This window comes from Fundulus heteroclitus, unplaced genomic scaffold (assembly GCF_011125445.2).
Source record: "Fundulus heteroclitus isolate FHET01 unplaced genomic scaffold, MU-UCD_Fhet_4.1 scaffold_66, whole genome shotgun sequence".
Taxonomy (NCBI): domain Eukaryota; kingdom Metazoa; phylum Chordata; class Actinopteri; order Cyprinodontiformes; family Fundulidae; genus Fundulus; species Fundulus heteroclitus.
In genome coordinates, this window is record NW_023397099.1 from 984826 (window position 1) to 1012187 (window position 27362).

Sequence of the window (27362 nt, forward strand, 5' to 3'; positions counted from 1 at the left end):
AAAAATAGAAAGACCAGAATTGGACAGATGAGACTAAGATCAACCTGTACCAGAATGATGGGAAGAAGAAAGCTTGGAGTAGAATTGGAACAGCCCATGATCCAAAGCACACCACATCTTCTGTAAAACATGGTGGAAGCAGTGTGAGGGCATGGGCATGCATGGCTTCCAATGGCACTGGGTCACTTGTGTTTACTGATGTGTGACAAAAGATAGAAGCAGCCAGATGAATTCTGACGTGTATAGGGATATACTTTCTACTCAGACTTAGCAAAATGCAGGAAAGTTGATTGGATGGTGCTTCACAGTACAGATGAACAATGATGCAAAATATACTGCAAAAGCAACCCAAAAGTTTTTTTAAAGCAAATAAGTGGAATATTCTGCAATGGCCTAGTTATTAACCAAATCTCAACCCAATCAACAATTCACTTGCTCAGGACAAAATTTAAGGCAGAAAGACCCACAAACAAGCACCAACTAAAGACAGCGGCAGTAAAGGCCTGGCAAAGCTTGCTAAAAGACGGCCAGCGCTCGAATCATTCCTTTCAACTATTGTCCTGATATCAGCTGTTTGGGCTGATATTCACTGGACAATACCTAACAGACCGAGTTTTTTATTAAACATTAAATAACTTAAAACAGTGCGTAATTAATGGTGATGGAAATGGACAACCTTAAATGTCATCTTTTAACTGACATACTTTATGAAAAGGGCAGGAATTGTCATTAAATCAAACCAAATGACCTTGGTTTGACAGCCCACTGTCAGCACAATGCCAGGGGGAGGGGGGGGGGGGGGATGAAAATAGAGGAAGGTGGATTATGTAATATTCAAAACCGAGGATGTTCCCTTTATTATTCTATATGGCTACCATCTTCTATTTTGCTACTCATCTTTTCAACCTTTTGCCACTACCATCTCCATTTCACATTGAATCCTTCCAACATGCTTGCTAGTACCCTCTGTAATGTTTATTCTTTATTTTCCTAGTCCCCTTTTTGTCTTGAAGACTTCCCCGCCTTTTATTTTTTTTCCAGCTACATTCTAACATTCTGCTGTACTATTCCTGTTAGCCAGTTCCGATGCTCGCCTCTTCCTGATTCATTCCCAGCTTTGAAGAAAAGCAGACAAATCCTAAGGGTGATGTATCCTAGCAACAGTAACATCTAACTCATTCAGCACCAAGACGAAACAAATGCAATTTCTGAGAAGAAAAGAAATTGTTACCCAAATGTTTAGGAGGAAGACCTTGAAACAAATGCAGGAGGTATTCTTTCCATGAGAAATTTAAGTACTTAAATACTTTACAAGTGGTGTCTTAAATAAAATAAAATAAAATAAAATATGTAGTAAAGTTATGAAGAATTGTTTTTTTGTCTCTTCTGAAGAACCTTAAAAATCAATTAAGTGTATTGTACAGAAAAGTCTGTCACAAATACTTGAATGTGATGAGCTGTTGACATGTAATAAAAATAACCAGATTTCAAAGGGCAAAACTCAGTCGTCCTCAACGCAGCTGTGGTGGGTTTGACTCCCGACCTGTGGACCTTTACCACATGTCTTCCCCCTCTCTCTCATCCCCATTTCCTGTCTGTTTACTTTCAAATTAAGGCCACTAGTGCCACAAAAGTAAAAATGAAAATTGAACCAGTAGCAACATAAAAATAGTTTTCTTTAAACAGAAAAGGATGCTGTTGTTGCAGTTTGTCTACAAGCCGATATGAGCACTGATGCACAGCTATGTTCTATAGTAAGTTAGAAAAGCAGCAGTATAAAATTCTAATAGATTTTTTCTTGTAAACTTGTTGAAGAGGTTATGATCTGGATATTGCTTTCCAACGTGCGCTTAAAAAGAGTGCAGTAAGTGATTGTTTATATGTTCCTTACATTGAACTTAGCAACATTGTTATGTTTTTTACTTGTGGAATGTATTATAAGTACATTTTCTTGCAAATACAGATGTTGCGCAATCAAGCCATGAGGAAAAATCTGACTGAGTTGTAAGCAAAGAAATTTGAGACTGTTGCAGGCACACAGGGACTGCCTCTCACAGCAGGGGTGCTCACTGTATAAAGGCTTGCTTCCCACAGACAATCGCCCTCATTTCCCGCTGCTACGTTGGAGCAGCATAGGGGAGAACACTCCCCCTGCAGAGCGGAGGTTCCGACTGGAGTTTGGAGAACTGCCGGCTGGATCAGAGCTAAGTCTGCAGTCTATCTTCTGCGTAACCAGATGCGTGAGTAAAGGATCCATCTATGCCGAAACCAGCCTTGTGAATTTTCTAAGCTGTTGCAGAAAAGCTGACTTGACAGTGTGGAGCGGTTTCCTCACCTGCAGCCATGCCAAGCTGAGAGTCGCACGCTGCAATCGGCACAGGCCCCACAGGAGCAGCTACACCAGGGAAGTCGAGTGGAAGCCCCACTACCCCATGCTGCAATCCCCCTTCACAGGCCTGAGACCCACATGAAGGACCCCGGAGCTGCTTCTTAACAGCCACGTTTCGGCTAGTCACATAGCCGCATGCCCGCTGATTAGACAACCAGTTTTCCCTTGGAGTAGTTCACTGGCAACCGGACACCGGCGCCACAACCAGAGACACAGGAGAAGTTTGGCAACGAAATAAACAGGAAAAGTTAAATGGTTTATTTAGAATGGTTTACTTAATGCGTTTTTACGTTTTTTTAAAACACATGGTGTAATGATTACTGTTGGTGAACCCGATATTCGATCGGACACAGAGTTACATATTTTTAAAAGGTTTATTGACAGGGTGAATAATGGCAGGTGAGGCAGGCAGGCAAGCAGAACCAGAACTAGGCAGATGAGAAATGGCAGCAGGTGTAGGCAGGCTGGGAAGAGCAGGAGACCAAATGATGCAGGTAGGGAGAGACCAGATCAGGCGATGTGGACTGAGGAACCACCAAAACAGGCAGAGCAAGCGGCTGGGATTCACAGGAAAACAGATGTATTTCATTTATGTAAATAACTTTGGCATCTCTATTCATATATTTGCTTATTTGCTTCCCAATCAAGCAACATGGGAATGTAATGAAAGACACGATTGAGTTAATGGGTCAAGATTAAGTTGCAATCTTGCTAAATTCATATAACCTTTGTGCCAGGTCATGCCAATAATGAGACTTTGATGTTATTATTTTGAAAACATAAAATCTTTTGGAGAGCCCAGAAAAACCTATTTGGCCTGTTACCTTATTTCCCTTGTATGGTCTTCTTTATGAATGTTTGTTATCATCTTCTTTTAGGTTTGAACATCATCAAACATCTACATTTGGTGTCAGAAGTGGGATGATTGGTTGGGACAGGTCCGAAAGCACAAGTCTTCTCAGTCCTCTTTGTTACTGCTTGTTTATATCCTGCTTGAGGCTTTCTCCTGGTTTGAACATATACAGTACCTACTTTGACAAAAGAAACAGTTGAATGCTTTGCTATAATTTAGTCAGCTTTCGGTCAAGAACTACAGTCAATGGAAAGAGGGTGTGATACAAAGTTGTCAGAAAATAATTTGCAATTAAACAAAATTGTACACGAGATTTCAGCCTTTTAAGACAATCGGCATAATTTATGAAAATGCTTAACCACAAAGAGAAATACACTGTTATCCAGTGGTAGTTTGGTGGCTAACGGAATCAGGAGGAATCAAACTGGTAGCACGTGGGTGACAAACAGAGATATGAAAATTGACCTGGAGTGACCTGGAGTGCCCAAGCGCATGGCCTAGCTGTTTGCACTGAGCATGCCACATTAGCAAGGTTAAAACACATATGCATGTGGGAGGTTATCCTGTCTGTGTGCTAATAATGTAACTTTACGCAATCCATAAAATAGGAAAGAAGATTCGGCTACTTCCAACCTTTATTTCCAAACATCAGACAGGCTAAGTTTTGTTCTTCATTTGTTCAAGGAGTGAGTTATCGGATTAGGTATATGAATAAAATGAAATGTTTTGCCACCTATCCAGGAGTCTTTGTTAATTCTGGTGGCTCACACCTGAGCAACCAGCAGTTGGAGCACTGCTGTTTTTAAGAACATGGAGGCCCATCCTCCTCGGCACATTCAAAGTCAGATCAAATCATTGACCCACCCGCCACTGTTCTGGGTCATTAGGAGCTATAGCTTGGTGTCAGTGTGGTACTCATCATGATTCACCTGAATCATGATGAGATGCTGATGTAATGTGTTGGAGGACTGAGCTGTAAAACAGCAGCGCACGAACAGCCTCCAATTGAAGCCTGTTTGCTGTTGCGATGACCCGGATAACTGAGAATTTGCACAGGCATGTTTTTGAAGACTTTCTATTATGAATAATAGAATATGAGACACCTTATATTGAGAGTGGGAATCTAGCTAAGTGTGGGTGGGTGGCAAACTATTTACTGGAGTTAATCCACTTTTTATCTGTTGGATGAATCCTGAGCTAGTTTTTTGTTCTTAATCTCCACAGCATTACCCTTTAGGTAGATTGGTTTTAGTAGTTTCTTATTAGGTTAATGAGGATATTGCTTAAAAATAGCCGCCATGATAAAAGCTTGATCAGGAATAGTTCAGAGGCGGCTGTGTTTGCAGGCCAAGGCTGGAAAAGGATAGTGAGAATAGCTTTACAAATCCAGTAAGATTTGTTCAGACTTAATTACTCAAATTACTTTGGCTCATTTTCATTCCACTCTTTTTCTCCCTTGTCACATCCAGCTTCACAGCCGGCAGAATGGTGCTCTGGCTGTAGTTATGCCAAACATTTTTGCCTTACTGAGGGAAGCTTTATTCCTACAAATCCTCCCTTGATGCCCAACTCACGATCATTTATTTTATTACTGTTAAGGGATTATGTACAAAGTGATGCCAAACATGACAGAGGAAGAGGCGACAAGGAATAACAATGATGGAGTAAAAGAAAGAAAGGCAAAAAGAAAACATATGGACAAAAACTACAATACTGGACAACCACCTGCCACAAAAAAAAAAATCCCACGGGGAGACCAGGCGTACCTGCAAAGAGACAAAACTAACAAAAAAACCGAGGAACAATACGGGCAGCAAGAATATGGAACAAAACTATTGACATTAGTGGGGAGAACTACAGGACAATACAGCTACTCTATTATGAGTGCATATGTGAGTGTGATCATCCAAAATATGTGGTGTAGGTCTTATATAAATTGTGGTCAGAGGTCCACCGCCCTTCACCCTCCACCATCAGAAGCGAGCAGAGAGGACCTCAAGACCCAGGAAACCAGCTGCCCCACGGAGCAGAGGCCCACCCAGAGGACAACAGAGTCTGGGACAGAACCTCCACACCTTCCACTTTTGAAATATCTCTGAAGATATTTCAAAAGGTTTTGAGTCTCTGGTTTTGTTTTGTTTTTTTCCTTTCACAAGACTGTATTCCAACAACAGAGTTTTTCAGTTCAACGCTTCTTCAGATCTGCTGTAACACATAACCATCAAAGGAGATCCTTCCCGCTCACAGACATCTGTTTTCTTTCCTTTACACGACATTGGCGTTCTCCAACCCTTGTAGCTTTTCTTTTAAAACCAAATATAAATTAAAACATGCAAAACGCCACACATACACAGGAACAGAAAATGTAAAAGAAGTCAAATAAAAACAGGGTGTGGGATCCTTAAATCCTAAATCCAAATCTCTTAAGTTACAGATCTCTTTAACTTAGTCACAGGATGGGTTAATAAGCGGTTGTTTCTTTTTATTAGATTTCCAAGTGGTGGCTTTCTTGTCATTTAAAAAAATATATATTTACCAAACTGCTTCTTCATGAATATATCTTACTAACTTTCCCCCTGACAACCTCATCCCTGACGCATTAATGATGATAAGCACAGCCCAAAGGCTGAACCAGCGTTTTGTCTACAGTTGACTCAGAATTTGACAAAGAATAACTGGAACTGCATCTATCCAGTATCAGAGAGCTGAATGTCATCACATGCATCTGAAAAAGCTGATCAGCTCTGACAGCTGTCCGTAAGGGACAACACCCCGGGCCAAACCAGGACCAGTTCTCTCTGATGTCTGCACTGGAACCAAGTGGGAGGCATTAGCAGAAGCCTCTTTGAATACAAGAGAGCGTGTTTCCACTTTACTTAGCATTACTGTCACATGAAAGGGAAGTCTGTGTGTGTTTCCCATAGATTTACAATGCGACTGGACAACTGGGTAATGCAGCGCAGTAATGTCTCTGAGAATGTTGAAAGGCCGACCCTTCCTGAGTCTTAAATAACAAAACAGAAGGAGATACTCTCTCACTCTGTCAGCACATTTGCGGGGAACCGGCGTGACAGTGTTATGCTGTTAAAGAATATATATATATATATATATATATATATATATATATATATATATATATATATATATATATATATATATATAAACCATAACAAAACAGACAACCGGTGTCACTGTTCACGTTAGATGAGGGCTTAGAATGCAGTCAAACACTATTTATGGATGAAAATCTAGATTAGAACAAAAACAACAGTTATTTTAGGGAACTCAGCAGCCAGTAATTGCTAAATGTTTTGCTACCTTTGAACCCATTAAAGCAACCAACAGAAGTCGCCCTCTCGCCCAATGAACGTTGAAGACAGGCCGAAAAGTTGAGAGCTACCATGAGTTCTGTGTGGTTTCAACAGAAAACCACTGAACCTGCAGTTGCTTCTGAAAAGGCAGGTGGATAAATAGAAACCTACAATCCTAGGGGGTCCTAATAAGATATTGAAGCAAGAATGGGTCACCATTAGTCAGGGTTTGGTCCAGAACCTAACATCCAGCATCAGCTTCCAGAGAGAATTAAAGGAGCTTTAAAGAAGAGAGGTTCATCAGTGGAAATGTTGAGTCTTCCGTAATATATACAAAGCATTTGCAGCAAACAATGCTTTTAATTTGGCTTAACTATACAATAAAAATTTAAATGCTGTTGAAAAACTTTTGGCATACTGCAGATGCCTGACAATCCATTTTGAACACAATCTTTCCAGAAATGTTGGTGTCCTTTTTATTCTTTTTTTCCACCAGTGACATGGAGGATTTATTGTTTGGGTTTCATAGAAACTCTGCAATATGAAACCAAAATCCTGTTTGAGGGAGGGATGAAAGAAGGGGCGGAGTTTTAAGAGTACCAGGGCTGTTTCCCAGATTACTTTATTCAGGGAAAAACAAAAAGTGACTGACTCGCTCAGGGTAACTTTCACTTGGGGTTCTTCGATCAAATCAACACAGGTGAGTAAAGCAACTAAGAAAACAGAAACAAGCAAACAAAAATTAAAAAAAAAATGGCACAAATTCTCTGTCTAGAAGATTCTCTGGGGGGATTGGAGTTAAACATTTTAATAACCTTTTGAATAAACAGATATTTTCATGAAGACATTTTCATGCTTTTTTAAAGTAAGATTGCAATCTTGTAAAGGGTTATTGTTGGTTTTCACAGGTTTCTCATTTGATAGTGGCGGGTTATCATGGCCACTGCTTCAAGTTAATGCATTCTGTGCTCCATCTGTCTGGATGTGCTCACGGATCCGGTCACCATACCACGAGAGCACAACTTCTGTAGGTCGTGCATAACAAAGCACAGGAATATCAGCCATCACCAGCACCTTACCCTGGGTAAAGACATGTTTGACCCCAGACCAGCTCAGCGGATCAACACCTTTATATCTGGGATGGCTGCTCGCTTCAGGAATGCCAGGAGCTTGTCAGGACAAGTATTTCCCTGCTCAGAAGGGCATCTGTGTGATGTCTGCGCCAACCACAAGCAGAGGACAGAAGAGTGTAAAGAAAGGGGGAAGACGCCAGAGAAGACCAGAGCTTGTGTTGAGCATTTGATCCAGGAGAGATTACTGAAGATTGAGCAGCTTAAACAGTCGGTGAAGCTCAGCAAGCAGGACGCAGGCACGGCCACGACAGCCATCGCTGAGAATTGTTCCAGTCTGATCAATTCTGTACAGAAAAGTTTGGACCATTTTAAGGACGTGATTGAACAGAAACAGAAAGAAACAGAAAAACAGGCAGAAGGTTTCATAAAGCAGCTGGAAGAGGAGATCTCCGAGCTGATGGCAGAACGGTCAGAGATGATGCAGCCGGCACAAACCAAAGAGCATTCATATCTTCTCCAAAACACCCAACCAATGAAGGACTGGACCAGGGTCACGGTCCAGTCCTCCTGCGACGTGACGGTGAGGACAGCTGCTGCTAAGCTGGAGAGAATCAGCAAAGAGATGAAGGAGCTGTCCAGTCGGGTCGAGCTTGAGAAAGTCCGGCTGTACGGGGTGGATGTGACTCTGGATCCAAATACGGCAAATCCCTACCTGGTCCTGTCTGATGATGGGAAAAGAGTAAGCTGCGGTGACGCTGAACAGGTTCTCCCAGACAGGCCAGAGAGACTGTCCTCCTTTGGAGTCTTGGGAAGGCAGAGCTTCTCCTCAGGAAGGTTTTACTACGAGGTGAAAGTTAAAGGGAAAACTAAATGGGACTTAGGAGTGGTCCGAGAGTCCGTCAACCGGAAAGGGGAGAACACAATTTGCCCTGAAAACGGCTACTGGGTTGTATGGTTAAGAAACGGTCATTACAGAGCCCTTACTAGCCCCTCTGAGCCTCTGTCTCTGATGTCAAAGCCCCAAAAGGTGGGGGTGTTTGTAGATTACGAGGAAGGTCTGGTTTCCTTTTATGATGCTGAAGCAGCACACCTCCTCTTCTCTTTCACTGCATGTGACTTCAGTGAGAAACTCCATCCGTACTTCAGTCCCTGTCCAAGTGACGATGGACAAAACTCAGCCCCTCTGATCATCTCCAGCATCAGTCAGACATTAGACTGACGTCATTTGTCATTTCTTTAAACCAAGACAAAAATAATCTATTAGAGGATGGTTATATGCGACTCTTTGTGTTTTGGATTGATCTGATACATTTAAGTGTGGAAAAGAAAGTAAGGGTCCTGTCTAGAGACACAATGAACTGACTCCTCCTCCATGTCGAATAAAGGCCTATAAAGCAAAGTACGGATAATTTGGACGCAGTAGGGACTGATATCAAATGTTAGTCAAACTGTTATTTGAGAGGTACAGGAAGAGCAGCTCTGCTTTATTAACCTTTGTCAACGTCCTTGGCTGAAGAACTGAGAGCAGGGACGGCTGACCGTTGATAACAAACAGCTTGGATGAACAAGGGATGTTCCACCCTACTTTAAGATGTTCATGTCTAATCTAAACCAATAATTCAAGCAATTACTGGAAATGCCATGAAGTGGTTCTGAATAATTATAATCCCAATAAAAATATTTGGGAGGTATTGAAATGTTTAAACTGTCTGATATGGTTAGATAAATGTGTAAACTCGGTGTATCGGTATAGATGTTTTTGTGAATATTTGTGGCGCAAGAAAACCCTCCAACCTGGTTGAAAAGCTCTTTAATGCCCTCTGGTGGCAAGTTAGATTTGTTAACACAAAACCTAATCTTTAACTTTGATCCTGGATAGGTATCATAGTTTTTTCTTTTAATCACCATTCCAAGCAATAATTTGGGAAGCTCAACTCTATGGTGTCTCTGTGTGAATTAGAAATGATTTTACATGCTTTCATTTAGTCTCGGGTGGATTATTGGAATGGACTTTTGACCTGTTTTGACAACTCTATTGTGCATCATTGTATTCACTGTGCAGAATGCTGCGGCGAGAATTTCAACACCACCCCCATCTTGGCTTCACTTCACTGGCTACCAGTAAATTTAAGGTTTCATTTTAAACTATATAATAAACTATATAATATATCTCAGATGTGCTCAAGCCCAGTCTGTCAGAGCTCTGAGGTCAGCTGATCAGAGACTATAGTTAGTCCCACATACAAGGTTTAAGACCCGTGTGGATGGAGCGTTTCAGGCCGGAGTGCCCAAATTGTTTCATTCTCTTCTATTGTTTTTCACTGTGTCGACTTCACTGATCATTTTTTAAACGCAGCAAAAACATATTTGTGCAGATTGGCTTTTAGTTAATTGTAATCTTTATTTTTCTTTGTGTTTTGTAACACACTTTGTGATTTATCTGTGAAAGATGTTATATAAATAAAAATTCATCCAGATCATTGAAATGCTCTTATTGACCCCTTGAACTTAAGTGACCTCCCAGTGTTAACCCCTAGGGTTCAATATAATGTTGGTTCACCTTTAGCAGCTATAATGGCTTCAACTCTTCCTGGATGCCCACATGCTGCTGGAGTGAATTATTGACCATTCCTTCAGTAGCGTATTTGTGAGGTCAGACACTGATGTTGGACGAGAAGTCCTGGCTCTCAGTCTGCTCCAAAGGTGTTCCATCGGGTTGAGGTCAGACCCCTGCAGGCCAGACAAGGTCATCCACACTAAAGTCTCTCATCCATGTCTTTATGGACATTGCTTTTGGCTCTGGTGCTCAGTCATGTTAGAAGATGAATGGGCCATTGGGAGAATTGAGTTGTCAACAATCTCTTGGTCTGCTGAAGCATTCAGGACTCCTTTGACTGGAACTAGGGGGGCCAAGCCCAGCTCATGAAAAACAACCCCACGCCAGAGCCCCCCTCCCACCAAACTTTACGCTTGACATAAGACAGTCAGACAAGTACAGTTCCTGTGGCAAAAGCCAAACCCAGGCAAGTTCATTAGATGGCCAGTTAGAAAAGCGCAATTCGGCACTCCAGAAAACAAGCCTCCACTGCTCTCAGGTCCAGAAGCAGCAAACCTTACACCATTGTTAGAAATACGAAAGTTTTTGTGAAGTTTGTGCCGATATTGAAGATATCTATATAATCTATAAAATCTATATAATGGCCACAATATGCTGTTGCTAAAATTGGAGTAATATTTTATTCATAACATTTATATGTATTGATGTTGATTTAGATGCATAGACTTAAGTAAAAATATAGAATTAACACCTGCTAAATTTAGTCAATTTGATGGGTGGTGCTCCTTTACCATCCATAACCTTCCCTGTTTAATAGCAGCGTAAACTATTTCCAAACACCTTTGTTACAAGTGGGGGAAAATTACAGAAGCCCCCTTTCAGCCAGCTGATTATCAGGGCACAGCAATAGGTGGGGGAGGGACAACCTTGTATTATTGTAGCAATGTCAGGTCACTAGCAGCTTTTTCTTTGGCATCTTATTAAAATGACTTTAAATCATAGACGCTATATCACAGTAACACTTTTGCAGTTGGTATCTATTGATACATCCTAATCCTAACCCACAGCCAAACAGACATCACACCCTACTTTGGCACAAAGCTTCCCTGTCATACCTCAGATGTTTCACCTTCGGCTTCAGCCATGGACCCTTCTGCTTCTGTATGTTTGTTCTCAACCAAATCAGGTTTACTGTACCTTCCACTTTTCAGTCTCTAGAAGTCAGCTGGAGAGACTGAACCGGAAAAAGGCTGCAGGTCCAGATGGTGACTACCACAGTCCTGAAGGCCTGTGCAGAGCAGCTCTGTGGGATTCTAAAGCACCTCTTCAACCTTAGCCCGACAAAGGAGAAGGTTCCAGTTCCAAAGTTAACCCACCCATCACTCCTCAGTGACTTTAGACCTGTTGCCCTGACATCCCACATCATGAAGGTCCTAGAGAGACTCCTGCTGGTCCACCCAAGGAAGCAAACAAGCAGCTATAGGACCCATTGTCATTCTGACAAGGCAGACAGCACTGTGAGGATCATGTGCTTTGATTTCTATAATGCATTTAACACAATTCTGCGTGCTTTGCTTTATCTGAGACTCCAGAAGATTCAGGAGGAGGCCTGAACAATCCCAGCCGCATTAAAGCTTTCAGGTGCGCGGCTGTAGTTCAGTAGACACCATGTTGGATGTCACAGCAATCTAACTAATCAATCACTCTTGACCTTGGGGTCTGAGATAAATGGGATGCAAAAGTACCAATAATCCAGCTTCAAGTCTGCTAACCAGTATTTGCTGTGCTTACTGGAAAAAATGTTTTCCTGTCAGAGATCCACGCCAACACCATATTTTCATGCTTCGTAACACTGTAAGGAGCATTATGTCACATTTCATGTAACCAAAATCTTAAATGTAAATCAGTTGTTTGCTATTGCAGCGCTGACTGTTTTTTTATTGTGTGGCAGCCATATTGGACGTAACCTCAATGTTACAATCTGGGATTCAGGGAACACACAAAGCGAAATGTATAAATTGGGAGTTTAAAATTTGTACATTTTGAGAAGAAATGAAAAGTAGTCGCCTTTCCCAGCTTGGAAATCTGAAATATCCTGAGATGAAACAAGGAGTACATAACACCGTTTCCCGCCAACTATGCCGTTTATCTCTACTTTGCTCCAGTGTGAAATCAGTCCGAGAAGAGAACATCCCCTATAGATTCAGTAAATCTGCATTTTAACAGCATTGATCGAATGCAATCATTATACTAAATACAGACAACAGAACAAAGTCGGACATTTGTTTTTATTGTGTTACATGTGACCATAAACTTCCAAGAAGTTACAGCTTTCATGGAGATACAGTAAATATATTAAATTACTTGAATAGGAAAAAGGTGTGGAATGTGTGTATAAGTGAGGAGTGATTGGGGCACGCCCAGTTTGGACAGTCCTTGGAGTTGAGATGTTGATGTGGAGTGGAATAAAAAGTAATGTGTTTAAAATCTGTTGGAAAAAAAACGAACATTAAATAAGACAAAAGAACAGTGGCCTAAAACTATGAGCTGAAAAATGTCTTCAACATAAACCCACATACAAAAGAGGAATAAATAAAACAGTTTTTCACAGACACGGCAACAACAACAAACAGTAAAAATGGTCGTTTCCCTCCATGTTTGGTGTGTTGAAGACGAGGGAGAGTGAGAGAGAGAGAGAAGGAAAACAGCACTCTTTCTCCTGTGGCAGGGATCAGCCTTCGGGAACCTACAGACGCATCACGATTACTGAGGCGGTGTTTCAGGAGCTGGGCGGGGTTTCTACCTGTGGAGTCAGACTTCATATGGCACGTCCACACTACAACCCTGCAGGGACTTAACCACAGTCCTGGTCCAGGTCCGACATCGCCTCCCCACCAACAGATCTCCCATTAAACTTCCTTTTTAAGACCTGGACCCGGACTACTCTTCTCTTCTACCCTGCCCACACCACTCCTGCCCTCTCTCCACTTCCACTGAGCTACCACCTCACCCAAAGTCTGACTCAAAAAGGCACTGGTATATACTTATTTCTCCACATTCTGCCACCAGAGGCAATGAGGATGCACGGAAACACACATACATACACGCTCGGGCCAGCCGGGTCACGTCCAAGGGTACAGCCGGCTCCTACCAATGCTACCGGTCTCAATGTCCCAAAGCTTCCATCGCTTAACAGTCTGCTGACGGAGGAGGCAATCGGATATGTAAACGTCGACAAGGCTAACATGATAACAGGCGAAGACGGAAATGAAACACACGTTTAAACAGTGCTCCTAAACTTAGCTGGATCTTTACGAACTAGTCGATTACATTTCTAACTCAAACATGTTTGAGGAGAACGATGAGTGCACACAGTGACAGTGTCTGTGTGCTGCTCTGGAGGAGCCGTGGCTCCGATATTTACACAGTGAGTTGAACCGACTTCTACTCTACGCACAGAGTTTGGCTAGAAGGTTTTTGTACACCTGGAATGCTCGTAGATGGCGACAGTTAGAAAAAGGTCTACAAGTCTATGTGCTCTGGCGAAGAGCTTCAAACGTATCTAATCTAAGTCACATATTTAAAATCTGAGGCTCAAATGCGCTGGAGGAGGTGACTGATGCTCTCTGCTGGATGTGCAGTGAAGCCGCTGCAGTCAGGCAGTGAAGGAGTGGGTGTTGTTTTGTTTTTTTGTCTACTTGGAGTCTATTTCTGCGATACATCTATTACATTTCTGTTTCTGCACACTAAGCAGTTGCTTGGTTTAAAAATATTTTTCCACCAATCCGGTTCAGATGTTAAACTGTTGCTGGTACTCGCTTGGCACCTGTTTTTAACCAACGCACCAAAAGGCCGGTTTTATTTTTACAAGGCTTTAAAGAAGCTGCTCTGTAAGGAGCTGGGGTTAGACGGCAACAGTCAGTTAACAGGTTGGCGAGCACCAAGTTTCTAACGTGATTCATTTAAGACAAAATTAGCAGACACATCAAGTCCATTGTTTACATTATTTCAGGTAGGTTTTGCAGTGAAATGGGCCTTTCTAATCCAATCTGGTCCTTAGCACAGCATATAAAGATCAGTGTGCAAAGCTGTTATCACACGTGCGATCTTCAGCTGAATCTATAAACTGAATCCTGAATCGTCGTCCAATTTGCAGCTCTGTTTAGAAACACCAAGCAGACATAAGTCGGCCTTGTAAAGAATGGTAACCTTCAGTTCACCCTAAAATGAGTGGCATCCTTCGTAGATATAGATTTAAAATTATTTTATTAAAAAAATTATTTTTTCTGACAGAAAATCAGGCAGGCATCTCTTAATAGATAAAATGAACATCGATTTGAAAAGAAACTTTTTTTTTACTTTTTATTTAAACAAATTGTGTATTAATCAATATTATATTATCATAAGCTTCTCAATAATAAATGGAAAAAGCTTTATTGGCATTACAGCAATCTCATCCTTGTGGTAATTGCTGAAAAGCTTATGGTATGTTTCCACAGGTTATTTAGCTGATTAATGTCTTTGAGGTTGAAAGGTTCTCATCCTAATCTTTACCTCCCTCAATGACTCTCACGCCAGGGCTCTGGCTGGGTGATCCCTAAACATTAATTTCCCTTCCAATTGGAAAAAACTGCTGAGAAAATGAAAACATTGTTTTAAACCTAAAACTTTGGGCTTAACTGTACCCCAACAGTTGCTTAAAAATAGGTCCGGATCCAACTCAAGGTGTTGCTTTGGAGTTGTGATCATTGCATATTTAAACTATCTGTACTAGGAGTTCCTGATGACGCCATAGTTCCAGATGCCTGTTTGAGGTCTACTGTCTGATTATGTCAGCCGCTCCCTGAGCAAGTTGAGCGATTGCAGTCTGCACTACCAGCTTGTTGTGCTCGGCAACAAAGCCTCAGTCCTGAAGCAGGGGAATAACTTACTTAGATTATCAAGGACTTAAATAAAACCCCAGCAGAAACATGCTAATGTTAGCTGATGACAAAGCCATTCAGGTTTCCCACATTATAGTAGCATTTATGAAGCAAGAAAACCTGAGCTGGAGACTGAGGCTGATCTGGGGATAAATATCTGTTCAGAAAAAGCGATCCCAGAAACTGCAGCATCCTGAATGTCATCAGTAGGATGCTGCGTCACTACTGCAAGCTAAGGAGTCAAAGCATGTGCAATAGGTTAAATTTTAAAAGGTTAAATAAAGTTTTGGATTTGGACCTGGTTTCAGCTAGTTCCTGCACTTGAGCAAAATGTGTCAGTGTTGGGAACCTAAAAGTCTGGATGGGGCGTCAGCATTTCTACTCATCTGCTTGCAGGGACAACATAAATGGTTTGATTTATGTCGTGTTTGCTGTTTTTTTTTTACAGAACCAGTGAATCTCCAGCTACAGTACCAGACCCAGTTTGACACTAGAACCACATTGGTGGAAAGCTTAATAATAAAAGCAAACTGGTTTGAGCAAATAGACTTTAGTTGTTATGGATTTATTGAGACTGATAACGGGTGTTATATAGCACTCACTTGTCACATTGAACTAGAAAACAACTAATTTCAAAACTACAAAATTAGACCTAAGAAGACAGAGAGCTGCACTAACCTTTGTTGAAACCTTGTTGGTGATTGCTTATCTCAACCACAACAAGCTCAGTTCTCTTAAATTAGAACAATAAAAGGGCAGTGGTAACCAAAATGTTTTTAAAAGAGTTAAAACAAATAAATAAATAAATAAATATATATATATATATATATATATATATATATATATATATATATATATATATAATTTTATTTATTTATGTATTTATTTATTTTATTTATGTATTTATTTTTTTTTCCTTAATGAGAGCATCTGTTTGATCCCATGCTGAAAAGATATGATGGATGAGTGCATGAACAATGCCAATGTCCCCCATTTCCAGTGCATTTGTGCCATAAGACAAAAATGGTCTCCAAAGTTCACCCTGGTTTGTACACGCTACTTACAATATACACATATGACGTGTCAAACATTGGATTTTCTTTCCTAAACAATGATTTTGAATGCAAAAAGTGGAGTTCTATAGCTTCTATTCCTTTTGTCACTTGTGTTGTTGTCATTGTCTTCGATTTCCACAAGCGGAATCAAACGAGTTAATATAAGAGGATCTGATAATACAAAAATAAAAGTCACACAGATTGGACCACTCTGTTTATCTTTCCCTTTTATCGTGTTTTTGCTGTTTTATGTTTCGAGCAGACTTCAATTAAACACAGGATATGATAAGAGCAGAGAAAAGAAAAAGAAAAATGCATTAAAATGAAAGGGATTGCATGTGTTACAATCTGAGCGGTGGTCCTTGTTGCTGAGAAAAAGGTTCCCTGTCATTTCAGGTGAAATGTGAAACATCGGAGTAGCATCACTCCATTAAAAAATAAAATAATAAAAAAATAGAACTAAAATAAACAACAGCAAAAAGATGGCTGCTGTCTTTGCCTTTAATATCAAGGCAAATTAATATAAATTCCCGAGAGGCAGTCGAGACTTTTTTTCACATGAAATTCCCTCCTCCGGGGACATCTCACCGCTGCTCCTTTCGTCTTTGAAATCTACGCATCTCCATAGAGATTCGGTACGGTGATGGTGACAAATAAATATGTGTTAAAAACGGTCTCTTTTTGAGTCGAGGCTTCGGCTTTTCAGGACGCTAGTATATGGGTTTATTGAGCATAGAGAACGGGGGAGTTGGAGGTCCGCTCGACTACAAATCTCCATCTTGATGCTTAGTCGTCGTAGTTCAAGTGTGTGTGAGGGGGGCCTTTTGGCTGCTACTTGAAAATGTAGTTGATCAGAACCTGGAGGACGATGAGGAAAGCAATGATGACGTAGTCCCGCTGCTGGAGGAAGGAGCTGCTATCAGCCCGGCCTACTGTACGACTCCGCAGGACGGTGATGCTCCTTTAAACACAGACATGGAGTTTTAACATGTGTGGCATCAGAACATACTTGTAGCCAACATCAAGTGGATGTTTTTCTCACCTGTTTATGTCCTCCTGCGTCTGCTTTATAGATTCGATGGCACTTTGAAGTTCACTGAGGTCTGCACCCTTTTTTCTCAGTCGACTGTTATGCTTGCTTTTGTGTCCTGCAACAGGATTTATCAGTGTTAGTTGTTATCTGGATTCCTACAATTTGTTATGTAAATATCCCATAATTTGGAAACTGTGGAACCCACAGGTTTCCATAGGAGCCCTGCACTATATGGAAATTAGGGTTTACTTGGGAGCTACTTAAACCAAATTTGCATCAATACACATTTCTTCACTAAATGTAATGCTTCTCTATATTTTTGTGTTTGCGAAGAATTAAAAAGGTAATAATTTCTGAATAGTAGTTTTCCTTGAAAACTACTGTTGTGTTCTGTTGTTGGACTTCTGTGCTCGTCATGGATTGTCCATCACAAACACCATGTTCAAGCATAAGGGTGTCCACATGTGCTCTTGGCACCAGGACACCCTAGGCCACAGTTCAATGATCGACTTTGTTGTCGTTTCATCTGATCTGCGGCCGCATGTCTTGGACACTCGGGTGAAGAGAGGGGTGGAGCTCTCCACCGACCACTACCTGGTGGTGAGTTGGCTCCGATGGTGGGGGAGGAAGCCGGTCAGACCTGGCAGGCCCAAACATATTGTGAGAACGTCTGGCAGAGTCCTCCGTGAGACGGAGCTTTAACTCCCACCTCCGGGAGAGCTTTGAACACGTCCCGAGGGAGGCGGGGCACATTGTGTCTGAATGGACCTTGTTCCGCGCCTCTATTGTTGAGGCGGCTAGTCGGAGCTGTGGCCGCAAGGTTGTCGCTGAATGTCGCGGTGGCAACCCTTGAACACGCTGGTGGACATCGGCGGTGAGGGAAGCCGTCAAGCTGAAGAAGGAGTCCTACCAGGCTTTATTGGCTTGTGGGACTCCAGAAGCAGCTGACGTGTACCGGCAGTCGAAGCAGCAGGTGGCTCGGCTAGTCGCCAAGGATGCGGGAAGAGTTCGAAGAGGCCATGGAGAAAGACTTCCACATGGCTTCGAAGTGATTCTGGTCCACTATCCGGCGTCTCAGGAGGGGGAAGCAGTGCAGTATCAACACTGTTTAAAGTGTGGGTCGTGTTCTGCTGACCTCTACTCGGGACGTTGTGCGTCGGTGGGCAGAATACTTCGAAGACCTCCTTAATCCCACCAACACGTCTTCCATTGCGGAAGCAGAGCCTGAGGGCTCTGGGTCGGGTTCTGGGTCGGGTTCTCCTCGGTGGCAAGGCCCCGGGGGTGGATGAGATTCGCCCTGAGTACCTTAAGGCTCTGGATGTTGTGGGGCTGTGTTGGTTAACGTGGCTCTGCAGCATTGCGTGGACATCGGGGGTAGTGCCCCTGGATTGGCAGACTGGGGTGGTGGTCCCCCTATTTAAAAAAGGCGACCGGAGGGTGTGTTCCAACTACAGAGGAATCACACTCTTAAGCCTCCCTGGTAAGGTCTATTCCGGGGGTTCTGGAAAGGAGGGTCCGTCGGATAGTCGAATCTCAGATTCAGGAAGAGCAGTGTGGTTTTCGTCCTGGCGTGGATCACTGGATCAGCTCTACACCCTCAGCAGGATCCTGGAGGGGGCATGGGAGCTCAACCAGTCTACATGTGTTATGTGGATATGGAGAAGGCATTCGACCGTGTCCCCCGAGGGATCCCATGGTGGGTACTTCGGGAGTATGGAGTACCGGGCCCTTTAATAAGGGCTGTCAGGTCTCTGTATGACCGGTGTCAGAGTCTGGTCCGCATTGCCGGCAGTAAGTCTGACTCGTTTCCGGTGAGAGTTGGACTCTGCCAAGGTTGCCCTTTGTCACTGATTCTGTTCATAACTTTTATGGACAGAATTTCTAGGCGCAGCCAAGGTGTTGATGGGGTCCGTTTTGGTGGCCTAAGGATTGCGTCTCTGCTATTCGCGGATGACGTGGTCCTATTGGCTTCATCAGGGGGTGATCTACAGCTTTCACTAGAGCAGTTCGCAGCCGAGTGAGAAGCAGCCGGGATGAGAATCAGTGCCTCCAAATCCGAGACCATAGACTTGAGCCGGAAAAGGGTAGAGTGCCTTCTCCGGGTTGGGGAGGATGTGCTGCCCCTAGTGGAGGAGTTCAAGTATCTTGGGGTCTTGTTCACAAATGAGGGGAAGATGGGACGGGAGCTCGACAGGCGGATTGGTCCAGTGTCTGCTGTGAAGCGGGCGCTGTACCGATCCATTGTGGTGAAGAGAGAGCTGAGCCAAAAGGCGAAGCTCTCGATTTACTGGTCGATCTACGTTCCTACCCTCATTTATGGTCATGAGTTTTGGGTCGTGACCGAAAGAACGAGATCCCAGATACAAGCGGCCAAAATGAGTTTTCTCTGTAGTGTGTCTGGGCTCTGCCTTAGGTAAATGGTAAATGGCTTGTACTTGTATAGCGCTTTAAATAGTCTTGATGACCTCCAAAGCGCTTTACACTACAGTTCAGTCATTCACACACACATTCACACCCTGACGGTGGTGAGCTATGCTAGTAGATACAGCTGCCCTGGGGCAGGCTGACAGAGGCGAGGCTGCCATACACCGGCCCCACCAGGCCCTCTGACCACCACCAGCAGGCAATGGGGGTGAAGTGTCTTGCCCAAGGACACAACGACAGAGACAGTCAGTGCGGGGGATCGAACCGGCAACCCGCCAATTGCAAGACGAACTCCCTAACCTCTCTGCCACGTCACCCACTTAGAGATAGAATGAGGAGCTCAGTCATCCGGGGAGGACTCAGAGTAGAGCCGCTGCTCCTCCACGTCAAGAGGAGCCAGTTGTGGTTGCTCGGGCATCTGGTTAGGATGCCTCCTGGACGCCTCCCTGGTGAGGTGTTCCGGGCACGTCCCACCGGGAGGAGGCCCAGGGGAAGACCCAGGACACGCTTGAGGGGCTATGTCTCTCGGCTCGCCTGGGAACGCCTTGGGATTCCCCCGGAGGAGCTGGCCCAAGTGGCTGGGGAGAGGGACGTCTGGGCCTCCCTACTGAAGCTGCTACCCCCACGACCCGATCCCAGGTAAGCGGAAGACGACGGATGGACTGATATCCTTGAATGCCCTAACTCTGTTTATTATCAGTCCTAGTGATGGCAAACAATCCTGATACAGCCTCTGCATGATGGCTTTACAGAGCATCGACAAAGTATTCAAAGCTTTTCATTTTCCCCACATTTTATGTCATATCCTTACTTCAAATTGGATTAAATACACTTTCCCTCAAAATTTTACACCTATCTCATAACTGAAATTTTTTTTAAATTTCTGCAAATTTTTTAAAATTAAAAACAGAAACAAATTCCCACAGACTAAAGTTTTACCAGCCTTTATTTAAAGGCATACTATGCAACATTTTTCAGTTAATTAATGTGTTCCATACCGTTTTGGATGATTAAATGAGTCATTTCCGGTCGAACAAAGGTTTTCTCGGCCGCCCTGGTGGTCTGTGGGGGAAATACCGTACTTGCAATTGCAAGAGCCCTCGGCCCGCACCCACAGGCTCAGAAGTCTCGTGCAAGACCGCGAGAGTCGGTCTTGCTTTACGTCGAGAACTCCATGTGTTTTTGCCCTGCCATTTACTATATGCACGCGCGAAAGCAACAACAAAGAACCGCGTGTTAACGTCAAATAAAAATGCAAGCATATCAAGTTTTTTTTTATTATTATTATTTTTTATTATTTATTTTTTTTGAATGTTGGCGAGGCGGTAGTGTCAGTTTGGCTAGGCGGCCGCCTCGCCAAGATAGCGCTGCGGGAAACCCTGATGTTCATACTTTCACTGTGTTAGTCATTGTTTGTACTGCCGTTTTTTTTTTTACTTTTCCTTGCGTTCGCCTGTCTGCTAAGCTCAAAACAACCGTGCATGGCTTGACGGAGAAACCATAACATCTTTATGACAGTGCACTTTTACTTTCACCCTCTGGGGGGAGCCTCGCTGGAAAATCAACCCCGGTTGCATAGTATACCTTTAATGCTCTGTTGAAGCACCTTTGATGTCTTGATAAGCTCGGCACGCCTGTTTTAGAGTATTTTCGACTTGACATGAGTCAGGTTGGTCTGGGCAGCTTCGATAGACAGCCTAAGGTGCATTTCTGCCAAATTCAGGCAGCCATGTCCATTGTGCCACTGTACCATGAAAACCTAGCTGGTGAGGTGTGTTAGCAATGATCCTCCCTGATGACACAGTCCAAGGAGCCTCCTGTTGTTTCTAGACCGTTTCTCTAAATAAGGGAGACCAAAGTGATTTTAAAAAAGTTCAATGAAGACTTCCCCAGATTTCCCCAGACTTTGACACAAATGGTCAAGGTGGTCTACAGATAATTGCTATGACCTCATTACTGGTTTCTGTCCTGATATGCTCTGCACATGGTGATACTTTCACCAGACAGAGAGCATGTTCAATCTGCTTTACCACAGGTGGACTCCAATCAAGCTGTGGAAACATCTGAACAATGACCATTAAAGATCAGATAAACCTGAGCTGTTTCGGAGCACTCTGCCAGGGAGTGTAGCTCAGGTCTGTGTGCGTTAACATGTTTGATGAAGCCACTCACGTTCGCTGCCAGATGAGTCATGCCGGTCAGGTTCCGGTGAGGAGCAGCCGCTTTCTGGGCTCTTGGGCTTGTCACTCTTGTGTTTCCTCTTTGGCACCGTTACCTATTTTAACGTTCACAAATGGACACACACAAGCAGATAAGATATACAGGTGAAACACACCTCCTTATGAGCAAAAAGCAGAAAAGGTCCACACAAAAAGAAAGAGAATAAAAAAAAAACAATAGAACTGAGTTTATTACGCAGGAAACCCCACCCCCGGCGAATAACGGCGGCTAAATGAGACATGCTGCTACATCAGAGCACACAATCAGAGGCACACAGTTAGCACTCAAACATAACCAACCTGCCAAGAGCTAGGACTATTTGTAGTGACGACAACAACTTTGTTGAACTATTGAAAATTTTGCTTAAATTAAACATTGCAGCTAGAATCTGATAGATTTTTTTTTAACAAAAAGTACACTTTGCTAATATAAAATAACACTTTAATATGGTTCACAAAGTGTACAGTACATTTCTCCATGACATGATTTTGGTTATGCAACCCTCTCTATTAGCTGTCACTCTATGTGATTACTAGCCCCACTATTAAAGATGTTTACAGCAGCACTAAAATAATAAAGGGCTGTTGCGTAGACCAACAGAAACCACTATGCTGCAGTTCTGTAAAATTGAGCTTTGGAGGCTTTTTATTTCTATATTTTTTTACCTTCCTTCCATTGGGGCGAGATACACGTGTCCTCATCCAGCCTTGTTTGTTACAATACCTCTCATTTAAACTTGTTCATGTTTACAGTCAGAGCCCTGAATCAGATGTTTCAAACGGGAAGCCATTTACTGACCAATTAAAGACCAATACCCATCTGCCTTACTTCAATGACCTGAAGTAAGGCAAGTTTACCTGTCTTTCCTATTTAGAAGGGTACATTAACATAAAGCACGGCAGAAAATGGAGGGGGCTGTTTTTATAATGACAAAATCTCTCCCTTGAAGGATTTAGTTGATTTAGGTAGTGGGATGAAAAAAAAAAAAAGAGCAGATAGAAATCGAATTAAAGGATCACTGCTTGTGGTACCCCGGAAATGGTTACTACACATTCATTCCTGGAAAAAAAAGCTATTTCTTTTGATAAGTTTTCTGAAAAAAGACGAATTAATCATTCTGTTAAATTAATTTTAACTACATAAGGGTTAGTGTTTGAGGAGTCATGCAGACATAATAAAGAAACGATGAGGAGGACAGAGCAGCCGGCGTTAGACAAAGAAGTTTAAATTAATGAAATTAAATAAAAAATTTAAGACACAGAACAGTCCAGGCAATTATGGTGGCAGCACAGAGGTGATGGCACAAAGAGATGAAGCGACAATGGAGGCGGTGCACCGGCTGATGCGTGAAGGAGGGATGAGGCGGTGGCATGCCTTTTCAGCAGGACAACCTACCTGGCACTTGCAATTGTCCCTCCGCGGCCCCTGGTTACTCAGACTAATAAGACTGCCAGAACGTACCATAGGGGTGCGGTGTCGGACCTTGGTCTGGATACAGCCATCTTTCTCGAACTGAATCAGGTCGTTGAGAGGATCCCATGGCCTTGTGCTGAGGAACGAAACAAGACGGAGAAATTAGCAGACTTGGTGGGGGGGGGGGGGGGGGCACATATGAGGCGATGGACAAGCAAAACAGCTACAATTTTTCACACTAGATTCTGTTGATGGTGGTCTGCTGATGGTGGTCAGTGAGTACCATAACTCACTTCAGTTCCCATAATTATTCATAAAAAATTGAGAGGAATATGTCCACAACTAAAGTTCACCTTTATGCAGACGATACTAAACTTTACTCGTGTGGTCGATCTCTGAACTGCAAAGAACCATTCAGCTGCTATAGGCAGTTGATTCTGATTATGAATAAAACTCTTTTTGTGTTTTCCAGAAATGATATAGTGTTGATATTTCTATAGTGGAACCTTATTGAGAGAGTATCATGTTACAAACATTTGGGTATTTGGCTGGATGCTTTTTCTTCAGCATGCACATTAATGATAAATTGCTCAAACAACTCGTTCCAAGTTAATGGTAAATGTAAATGGCTTGTACTTGTATAGCGCTTAAACTAGTCTTGACAACCTCCAAAGCGCTTTACACTACAGTCTTAGTCATTCACCCAGCTTGTGCTGGCTAATTACATTTTGAAACAAATTTCTCATACAGAACTCATCACTATGTAGTTTATGACCCTCATTAAGCCTGATGAAACAGCACTTCTGGTATATTTTTATGTAAAATATTATACTGGGTAAACTTTCCTCTTATCCGAGAACATTTTTAACACCTTCAAATACTTTTTATGATTTGAATTCCTCTAGCTGGCTTGTGTTTAGAGTACCATGAACTTTTTTAGTTTTACCTTGGCAGAATTGTCGTCTCTTATTTTACACGTTTGTCATGGAAAATTCTTCAGGGTATCCTAAAGCTTAATGTTCTCTGGGAGAGTTTAAAGCTCTTTTAAAGAGTTCTGTGGCAAAAGGGGGCAGATAATCTTGTACGTAAATAACAATAGTTTATTTGATTTATGCATTTAAATATTAATGTCAAACGCTTACATCAAATATTAGTCTCAAGAGGCATTCTGCTTAAAAAAGGTCAGATAAGCAATAACCACACAATCTACCATGATCACTTTTCTTTGTACATTATAAAACATTAATCCTCTGATGTATTTTATTCGACTAACCTCCAGCTGGGTTTTGTTAAAACCAAAGAGGTGGTTTTTGTGTATTATGGTTAAAACTTCCCGTCTATGACAAGCAAGCAGTAGGCTTGTATTAAACTCTGCAGTTACAGCAGCCACCAGGAGATGGCACGCTTACTCCGTTAAGAAAGGATAAAGAAGCAAATGAGAATAACTTTAAAGAGATCTAATTAGGTTAGACTTTTTATTTTATGATCTGTTTTTGTAACAACATTCAAAATACCTCAAAGCTGTAAACACTTGGATGCTAAAAGTGCAGGTCGGCAGTAATTTTTGGCCTTGCAGACGTTTTTGCCAACACTCAAATCTCACTGGTTCACAGGCAGCAGAGAAGCCACTCACTCTGCATATCTGTAATGCCATTCTCCGGTGACGGGGTCCTGCTCGAACAAGGCGGGGACCCACTCCTCGCATTTGACCTTGCGCTCACGGGCTGCCTTCCTCTGGGCTTCCTCCAGGATGAATTTCTCGTTGGTGGCCTCGGTCTGATCCTTGCTGTTAATGGCACGAGTCACATGCTGCCACAGTCTGGATGGGGATAAAACATTTATAAATGTTCGCAAATTCATCGAGCTGACTTTCTCTTCAGAGTCGTCATCACAAAACCAACCATCCACACAGCAGCAAACAGAGGGCAAAAAAATGGTGAAAAAGGGTGAATGCAGGGTGGCTCCTTTGGAGATGACTGCTTATTCATATTGATTAAGGAATAAATAAAGTTTAAATCAAAGTGCACCTTTCTGACTCATACTCCCCCTGCTCTTCTGGTGGGACGGTGTATCGTGTCAGCCTGTTCCCCCTCAGCTCTGGCGTGGGGTCCCAGAAAGTATCCACCGTCCCAGTCTTCTTGTCGTTGATGAAGATCTCGCTATCCTGTGAAAGGAAAACCAAACACTGAAACTTTTTCCTGTTCTAAGCAGTTGGTTAGAAACTAGGATTTTATAGCAACTGATTTATTTTTTTTATTACTACCTCTAAAATCTTTGTCTCCATCGTTATACAACAACAAAAATCTGAAGACATGCATTGATTTTATTAAAACAAAATCTATACGTTTCGACACCAAGTGTTTTTGAGAACAATATATGGAGCATTGGTCATACCCAGTGTCCCTCTAGAGTAGCCAACACCTCCTTTCCCAGCTTGATCTTTCCAGAGATCTGATTGACACAGTCGCTGCTGCCCAGGAACGGCTGAAGGGAAGAGACACAGGACGAGAGACGGGAGGTAAAGGGAACCCCCAGGAATTAAGGACAAGGGAGGAGGAGTAGGAGTAGGAGTATATAGGACAAGAAAAACAAAATGGAGGACAATCACAGGACATTAATACCAAACAGAGTATAGGGTGGAGGGAAAGAAACGCATTTGCTGTAGTTATTTTGAAATATTTTGTTTGGGGTTTTTTTAAACCACAATTCAAACAACATATTTTACATTCACCGTATGGAAAAATACTCTTAGTCTGATATTAAACGATATTGAACATTTCTTGTTGCAGGCCAATTAATGATTTACTACATGCCAGAGAAATCTCAAAATTGTTTTTAGAGGTCTCATTAAAAAGATGCTAAACTATTGTAAAAACATGCCAGAATTGGTTTGCGACGTCGAACCCGTAACTTTGAAAGCCTTATTCTTAGTCGATTTGATCAGATTGGTCAATTTTATTAGTTATGTTTGATTTATTTCATTCAAAACTACTTGTAAAGCACTTTGGTCTACCTTATTGTTTGTAAATAGAAATAGCAATAGAAATAAAACTCAGGATAGATGTTCAAAACTGTAACAGCACCGGTCCAGTTTGTACTAATATGATCTATCCTGCACATACCTGTCGCTAGATGATATTAAAATGCAGGTAATAATGGTGGGAGTCGGGGTTGGGTGATAGGGTGTTATGTGGGGGAGGGTAAAGAGGTACGATGGTGGAAATGTTAATGGAGGAGTGAGACATCGCAAACATCAAACTACATTTCTGTTCCTTTGATCCACTAGTTTAACAACATAGGTCTTCTGTTTAGACAAGGCCAACACTATCGCCTACTATGTGATGATCAACATAAATCTTCATTAAAAAAATGCAGATGTACCTTGAGTTTGAACTCGAGCTGAGAGCTGTAGCCTGTTTTCTCACACGCAATGGTAATCTGACCCCCCAGCTCCAGGGTCATGGTTCCATACAGTATGCCTTTCATATAAAACAAACATCAGTCAGCACAGATCACCCAGGAATGCAGTAAAACAAAGCTTTGTGCGCTGCACTCTAACCTTTACAGTGAGCGTACGGCATGTTCATTACGTAGTCCTCCCCTCGGTTGAGGAATGTAAGACGAGCTTCTCCGTCTAATATGGCGGACAAGGAGTTTCCTAAAGGTAAATAATTATGTTGAAATTCATCAGTAATCTCCATGCACAGGGGAGATGGACTTGATGTGCTACAAAATCAAAACATTGAGGTTGGTTGTACCGTAGAACTTGGACTTGGCCAGGATGCTGCCACTGAGGCAGAACCCGTCTTTCCTGTTGCTGACATAGAAGGCCGACACTGGTGGGTGATGAGAGACCTGAAAAGAGTTTACAAGTAACCAAAAAAACAGCTTGTAATAGTAGAAGTAAGCTGGAAGAAAACTATAGAACCACTACTCTAAAAGGATGTTCAGTTTGTCACAGATGTGACACAAAACTGTTATTTTACAGTAAAACAAAGCCTAAAACACACACACCCGGGACACGGATGTAAAAAAAAAAAAAGGCTCTCAATTTGAGATGAATGAAAAATAAGGAATTACCCTGTAATTTTTCTTATTTTGAAAACAAATAC

General features: G+C 42.4%; 2 protein-coding genes across 14 annotated transcripts in view; one reads left to right on the plus strand and one right to left on the minus strand.

The window, feature by feature from the left end:
- The first annotated feature begins 7475 nt into the window (after nucleotides 1-7475).
- On the plus strand, nucleotides 7476-10097 carry LOC105937835 (zinc-binding protein A33). The gene has a single exon (XM_012879360.3). It carries the CDS (start codon nucleotides 7646-7648, stop codon nucleotides 8843-8845), a length of 1200 nt encoding a protein of 399 aa, XP_012734814.3. The 5' UTR covers nucleotides 7476-7645; the 3' UTR covers nucleotides 8846-10097.
- Nucleotides 10098-16011: 5914 nt separating this feature from the next.
- osbpl8 (oxysterol binding protein-like 8) overlaps nucleotides 16012-27362 on the minus strand; it is a 108463-nt gene continuing 97112 nt past the window's right edge. For 8 of the 13 annotated variants that reach the window (XM_036133668.1, XM_036133672.1, XM_036133669.1 and 5 more), the window contains 11 exons: nucleotides 27009-27105; nucleotides 26810-26908; nucleotides 26632-26729; nucleotides 26373-26378; nucleotides 25645-25734; nucleotides 25278-25414; nucleotides 24884-25069; nucleotides 23233-23386; nucleotides 21790-21892; nucleotides 17203-17308; nucleotides 16012-17121 (listed from right to left, as the gene is read on the minus strand). In XM_036133668.1, the coding sequence (XP_035989561.1) occupies nucleotides 16992-17121; nucleotides 17203-17308; nucleotides 21790-21892; nucleotides 23233-23386; nucleotides 24884-25069; nucleotides 25278-25414; nucleotides 25645-25734; nucleotides 26373-26378; nucleotides 26632-26729; nucleotides 26810-26908; nucleotides 27009-27105 (1206 nt within the window). In that variant the 3' untranslated portion in view covers nucleotides 16012-16991. The remainder of the gene's footprint in view (nucleotides 17122-17202; nucleotides 17309-21789; nucleotides 21893-23232; nucleotides 23387-24883; nucleotides 25070-25277; nucleotides 25415-25644; nucleotides 25735-26372; nucleotides 26379-26631; nucleotides 26730-26809; nucleotides 26909-27008; nucleotides 27106-27362) is intronic. The other 5 variants (XM_036133674.1, XM_012879369.3, XM_021324946.2 and 2 more) reach the window with 3 other exon arrangements.